This window comes from Saccostrea cucullata, unplaced genomic scaffold (assembly GCF_032062105.1).
Source record: "Saccostrea cucullata isolate Sc308-1 unplaced genomic scaffold, CSIRO_AGI_Scuc_v1 ctg20470, whole genome shotgun sequence".
Lineage (NCBI taxonomy): Eukaryota > Metazoa > Mollusca > Bivalvia > Ostreida > Ostreidae > Saccostrea > Saccostrea cuccullata.
Window position 1 is genome coordinate 928 of NW_026937946.1, and position 7,303 is coordinate 8,230.

General features: G+C 39.2%; 1 protein-coding gene across 1 annotated transcript; it reads left to right on the plus strand.

Annotated features, from left to right (window-relative positions):
• Positions 1 to 547: 547 nt before the first annotated feature.
• LOC134249106 (uncharacterized) lies at positions 548 to 6,992 on the plus strand (the record flags this gene model as incomplete). The annotated part of the gene is made up of 4 exons (XM_062731459.1): positions 548 to 761; positions 2,383 to 2,531; positions 5,873 to 6,008; positions 6,238 to 6,992. Coding segments are annotated over 4 exons (743 nt in total), but the record flags the coding sequence as incomplete, so codon positions are not given.
• Between the last annotated feature and the right edge of the window lie 311 nt (positions 6,993 to 7,303).

The window sequence follows — 7,303 nt, forward strand, 5'->3', positions numbered from 1 at the left end:
TCAACAGTGAAGGAAAGCTGTATAAATTTCAGAATCTAATTAGGCAACGTCGAGAATGCCACGCCTTACTGAAAGTCCAAACCTAAGCGTCTCTTGCGACAAGACATTTCCTCGTGTACCACCAAATTTGACCTCCTGGCCTTGACCTTGTAGTTTGACCCATTTATACAAAGAATATCCAAACTTAAGCCTTGGTCATAACTTTTGATTAGGTGGTACTCGAATTTTCATACTTCACATATTTATTCACTATGACAAGACATTTAATGACTATGAATATTTGTACCTTTTGACCTTGACCTTAGAGTTTGACCCACTTTTAAAATAACCTTTGAACAGTTAAAACCAGGGCTTTCATATTTCACATGTGTATTCCTTGTGACAAGACCAACAATTTTGATCTTGGAGTTTAACTTGCATTTTAGAATCGTCAACCCTTACCATAAGCTTCCATACGGGGGAATTATTGTTTCACAAATACATTTTTATAAGCTTGCCAGACACTTTAACATTTGGTAAACGAGGACTGAAGAACTATAATTATCAGACCTTAAATGCAGCCTCTATATCTGTTATGGACCTCGTCTATCATTACCTGTACATTTTTTCCCATCGTCAGGTTACGCGGAGAGCAGGTCCAACTGTCCCCCAGAGGCCGTTCAGACCGTCAGAAACTGTATCAGCTCATCCATTCCATCCTTCGCTCCCTCCAAAAAGTACAACCTGAAGAGGGAGATAGAGATCATGTGGGGAGCCTGTAGGTATGTATAGATGTATGTCAACAAAGTAGTCCCTGAAGGCCGAGATAGAGAAATTATATGAGGGGGGGGGGCTGTGTATAGATATATGTCAACAAAGTACACCCTGAAGACCGAGATAGAGATGGGGGGGGGGGGCTGTAGGTATGTATAGATGTATGTCAACAAAGTACACCCTGAAGGCGGAAATACAGATCGGGGGTGGGGGGAGCCTGTAGGTATGTATAGATATATGTCAACAAAGTAGTTCCTGAAGGCCGTGATAGAGATCGGGAGGGGGGGAGCCTGTAGGTATGTATAGATCTATGTCAAAGAAGTAGTCTCTGAAGGCGGAGATAGAGATCGGGGGCGGGTTGTAGGTATGTACACATGTATGTCAAAAAAGTAGTCCCTGAAGGCGGAGATAGAGATCGGGGTGGGCTGTAGGTATGTATAGATGTATGTCAAAAAAGTAGTCCCTGAAGGCGGAGATAGAGATGGGGGGGGGAGGGAGGGGAGCCTGTAGGTATGTATAGATGTATGTCAAAAAAGTAGTCCCTGAAGGCGGAAGTACAAGTACACCCTGAAGACCGAGATAGAGATCGCGGGGGGGGGGGGGGGGCTGTAGGGTTGTATAGTTGTATGTCAAAAAAGTAGTCCCTGAAGGCGAAGATAGCGAACGAGAGGGGGGGGTGTATGTATAGATGCCTCATTCGAACCCGCGACGTAAGCATCGAGTCCTTACTTCGCGACTCTAGAGCAGACGCTAGCTCTAACCACTGCGCCAAGCGGGCAACGAAAGTAAAAGAAGAGACTGAGAGTTTATGTTGTGTTAGGTAAGAATTTGGAGTACACAACATCCAGATTAAACAAGTTTGACTGTATATAAAAATCTTTATTATATTTATAAATTTAGGTACACTTAAAAAAGTTAACATATTTCTCGGAAATAGATCCAACATAAATTTGAAACACAGCTCGGAATGAAGGTCTCATGTTAACATATAGGCCCTCAGGTGATGCTCTACTGCTAAGTATTTGATACAGTTCAAATATATACGTACAGTGTGTATAACCTAATTTCGAATATTTCAATGCGCAAAAATATGAATTACATAAGTACCATTCTAATGAAGTTGCATGATTGTTTGTGACATAATGTTTTTGATTCCCAAATTGTAAATACTCAAAATTCAGGCGGAAATGAATGATTTTGTTGGCGTTATAATTGGATGTAATGAGCCACTCTGCGCTCAGTAGCAATGTTTATTCTGAATTTTATTGTATTAAAAAACCACATGAGGCATTGGTTTACACTTTGCTATGTAAACATATATATTAAGAATTGTTATTATTATTGAAGCTTATTTAACTATGCGTTAAATATAATCACGGTCTCCGTTTGTCCATTGTAAGGATCCTGTGCTTTTGTCAAACTCCGTACCATACATGCTATTCACTACATCACATTATTTTTACAGATCATCCAGCGTAGGTCTTCTAGTTTAGTACTGTATAACTGTAATTCTACCTGAATATTGTAGATCTTCCCGATCAAGGTCCGTTATTTTACGCTGCACTTTAAAATTGTAGATCTTCCAGTTTAGGACTGTGTAACTGTGATTTACCTCAACATTGTATACAGGTCTTCCAGTCTTGCCGAGGCCTCTAACTGTGTGAAGCGTGTGATGGATAAGTGTACCGGGATGACAGATGAAGAACAGAACCTGCAGAGGCTGTTCAGTCACAAGGACATAGAGTACACGTACAGATACTTCTGTGACAATTTCGATCGTAAGTACCGTTACGGCAGATACCCGCGCTTTTAAAAAAAAGAGGGGGGTGTTAACTGTATTGTGATAAAAAGGTTGGGGTCATCTGAAGGTCAAGAGAGACTTTGGTGAACATAAATGTATTGCCTGTCCTCATAATTCGATTATTGTGTGCCATGAAGAAAAACGTCATTTTTTAAATAATATAGATACTCCGCGAAATCTGTATAAGCAGATATTTCCTAAGAGCATTCCAGGTTGGATGAAAGAGATGATTCACATTTATTGAAATGGAAGATAAATCTGAAATATATAAAATAATCTTTGCAAAGTGATATTGATATTTTAGGGGGGATATATATTTATTTTAAGATATATTTTCTTGCTCTTATAGTTCTTATAGTTGCTCTGTGATAAAGGTAATCATCGTGGGGTTTTCCGTGGGTGCCGCCGATGAGTACAAAGCTGATCGACTATAAAAGATTTTCTTTAAGAAATAACTGTCCTGAAACCAGAACATTAGTTGACATTGTTTTTCTAATTGCTAGGACTAAAATGTACCTTATTAACCCATTTACGCAGGGACATAGACAGGATTCTTATGATGTAGACGCCTGACCGAGTAGGCAGGGGGTTGGGGCCGCCTCAAGGCCCCAATGTGTGGGGGCCAAAAGTGCATTGTGAATCTTCGACGATTTCGATGTCCATATTCGACCCTATCTCCTGATCGCTTTTTTTCTTAGACTTTATTAGTTTGTGAAGCAGCCACTTTCGAGGTCTTTTCTTTTTTTTTTTGTACGAAATGCAGAAAAACACTCAAAAATGAGAAAGGATCTGTCCAATATCGTGGTATGACGAGCCCATTAAAATGCAATCTTAGACTTTTGAAAAGACAAAATAAGTATGGTAAAAATAGTCTGTTAAAGTAGTTAGAATGTAATGCACTTAGAAAAGTCTCAGCAATATTCAATAGTTTACCAAATTCTGGGAAAACCTAATGATTTTAGAGGGGTGTATACATGTGTATTTCCGTATTTTTTCCTCAGGCTAAAACTGATTCTGTTACTTTTCATGTACGTTTTATTCTTATTCTAAATATTAATATTTCCAAGGAATTTTTTCATTTTTAGCTCACCTGAGCCGAAGGCTCAAGTGAGCTTTTCTGATCACATTTTGTCCGGCGTCCGTCTGTCCGTCTGTCCGTCTGTCTGTCTGTCCGTAAACTTTTCACATTTTCGACTTCTTCTCAAGAACTGCTGGGCCAATTTCAACCAAACTTGCCACAAAGCATCCTTGGGTAAAGGGGATTCAAGTTTGTTCAAATGAAGGGCCACGCCCTTTTCAAAGGGAGATAATTATGAATTAGAGAAAAATTAATGGCATTTTTAAAAAATCTTCTTCTCAAGAACCACTGGGCCAGGAAAGATGAAACTCATGTGGAATCATCCTCAGGTAGTGTAGATTCAAGTTTGTTCAAATCATGACCCCCGGGCCTAGGGTGGGGCCAAAATGGCCGACCCAAGTTTTACATAGGAATATATAGGAAAAATCTTTAAAAATCTTCTTCTCAAGAACCACTGGGCCAGGAAAGATGAAACTCATGTGGAATCATCCTCAGGTAGTGTAGATTCAAGTTTGTTCAAATCATGACCCCCGGGCCTAGGGTGGGGCCAAAATGGCCGACCCAAGTTTTACATAGGAATATATAGGAAAAATCTTTAAAAATCTTCTTCTCAAGAACCACTGGGCCAGGAAAGATGAAACTCATGTGGAATCATCCTCAGGTAGTATAGATTCAAGTTTGTTCAAATCATGACCCCCGGGCCTAGGGTGGGGCCAAAATGGCCGACCCAAGTTTTACATAGGAATATATAGGAAAAATCTTTAAAAATCTTCTTCTCAAGAACCACTGGGCCAGGAAAGATGAAACTCATGTGGAATCATCCTCAGGTAGTGTAGATTCAAGTTTGTTCAAATCATGACCCCCGGGCCTAGGGTGGGGCCAAAATGGCCGACCCAAGTTTTACATAGGAATATATAGGAAAAATCTTTAAAAATCTTCTTCTCAAGAACCACTGGGCCAGGAAAGATGAAACTCATGTGGAATCATCCTCAGGTAGTGTAGATTCAAGTTTGTTCAAATCATGACCCCCGGGCCTAGGGTGGGGCCAAAATGGCCGACCCAAGTTTTACATAGGAATATATAGGAAAAATCTTTAAAAATCTTCTTCTCAAGAACCACTGGGCCAGGAAAGATGAAACTCATGTGGAATCATCCTCAGGTAGTGTAGATTCAAGTTTGTTCAAATCATGACCCCCGGGCCTAGGGTGGGGCCAAAATGGCCGACCCAAGTTTTACATAGGAATATATAGGAAAAATCTTTAAAAATCTTCTTCTCAGGAACCACTGGGCCAGGAAAGATGAAACTCATGTGGAATCATCCTCAGATAGTGTAGATTCAAGTTTGTTCAAATCATAACCCCCGGGCCTAGGGTGGGGCCAAAATGGCCGACCCAAGTTTTACATAGGAATATATAGGAAAAATCTTTAAAAATCTTCTTCTCAAGAACCACTGGGCCAGGAAAGATGAAACTCATGTGGAATCATCCTCAGGTAGTGTAGATTCAAGTTTGTTCAAATCATGACCCCCGGGCCTAGGGTGGGGCCAAAATGGCCGACCCAAGTTTTACATAGGAATATATAGGAAAAATCTTTAAAAATCTTCTGCTCAGGAACCACTGGGCCAGGAAAGATGAAACTCATGTGGAATCATCCTCAGGTAGTGTAGATTCAAGTTTGTTCAAATCATGGCCCCTGGGGCTAGGGTGGGGCCAAAATAGCTGACCCAAGTTTTACATAGGGATTTATAGGAAAACCTTTTAAAATTATCTTTTCAAGTACTTCAAAGGTATGATTAGTGATATTAAATATGGAATCAGCTTCAGGTAGTGTAGATTCTAGTTTGTTCAAATCATGAACCCCTAGGGGGGTTAAAATTTAAGCCCCCCCTCCCCCCCCCCAATAAACTTTCAGTTCTGATCTGATATGTGCTTTTTCCTAGCCAATGTGCCCAAGTGAGCGCTGTGGCCCCTGGGCCTCTTGTTAGATTAATTTATTTTTTCAATTTGCAAAAATGGTGTGTATGCTTTAAGAGTACACAAGCATATATGTAAATTACGCCTGCCTCTTTTTTTCTTACAAAAATGATGTGGTTGCTGTGCGTACAAATGTACGCCTCAGCTAAGCGCCTAATATAAGTTCAAATTTTATTGTCAAATAGATTATATTTATTTGCTCTATAATTGATCATGAATTATTAATGTCCTATACTAATTCATACAGATCTTCTATTGTTTTTGTAGTGTATGAAAAACACATAGGATGTATTCAAGATCAGCACCAAGCTGCCACTAACTGCTCTCGGCCTCAGATGGAGAGCTTTCGAAGGAAAATAACGGCCAAATCTCCTATTGAGGTCATGATATTGTCTAGTTGTTCGTAAGTCCTTAGTTTTCATTTCATAAAAAATGTGCAATTCGCAGTGATTTAGCAATCCTGGGGAAGTATGTATGTATGCACTTCGCCCTTTGGGCTTGGTGAATATATTGTACTCTTCGGGTATTTTAATTTTGACTTTACATTTTTGGATCCCCGCCCTCAAAGTTTGTATTCTTTAACATGTTTAAGAAGTGTAACATTTGACCGTCCGTTAACTTTGATCTTTCAGCACCCACCAGATAATGACTGAGTGTTTGTTAGAACCAGTGAACCAGAATTGTGGAGACAGCGCCGCCATGTTCTTAGAACACATCACGTTAAACCAACGTCCACCCGTGTGTCATCCTCTGACGCCGAAATACAGCAGCCTTCAGAATGATCAACCTAACAGCGCCACCACATCCGCTGTGACGTCACGGACCATATTTGGCGCCGTTTTATTTATCTTTGTTTGGAATTTATTGCCCCTCTGACTTATCCCAAGATAATACAAATGCTTTTATTCTAACGATTTAAAAATCGTTAAAAACTTGTGTAAATTTCTTAAAATACAAATTACAGCCTTTATGTGCAACAACTTTGTAAGTCATGACGGTTAACACGTTCGGGACTATGAGAGGCTGTTCATAGGAATTATCCCATCACTGCCTGCTGTGATATAACTTTACTAGTGTTGAACCAAAACAACATTCAAGCCCCTCAGTAGCCGAAATCCAAATGGAACATTCCTTTGCCTCATTATACAGACACCAGCGCCGACAAAACAAAGCATGTGGCTGATTTTATAGCTCCACAAACCCTGTATAGCTTGTACATGAAATGTACAAAGCAGTCGTTATTTGCTGTGAATACTTAAAACATTACTTAATACATCAGTGTCATAAGCCACGGATTTTGGGTCCATTCTATTTCCAACAAACTGGGATGGACACAAAAACCATGGATTGCCAATATATTCTCAATATGCAACTTTTTCATGTATATGTATATAAACAACATTCATTATATTGTTAAATTTTCTGTTACAATATAACTTTACATATTTTGTTTTGCACGGAAATTTTGATTTTGTTTTTGATACAGAATGTATATTTATACGCAAGATGTGCCATATAATTGTCATAAACATAAAGTATGTGTTACAGACATTAGTAATAATTTAGAATGTAATTTAATGATTTTTTTATGTACCTTGGATGGGAATTTTTATCTTTGAAAAGTTACTTTTTCTAATTTAACTAAAATAATAAGGAATCGAAACAGCTTTTGATTCTTGGACAAAGGAGAACATTCTT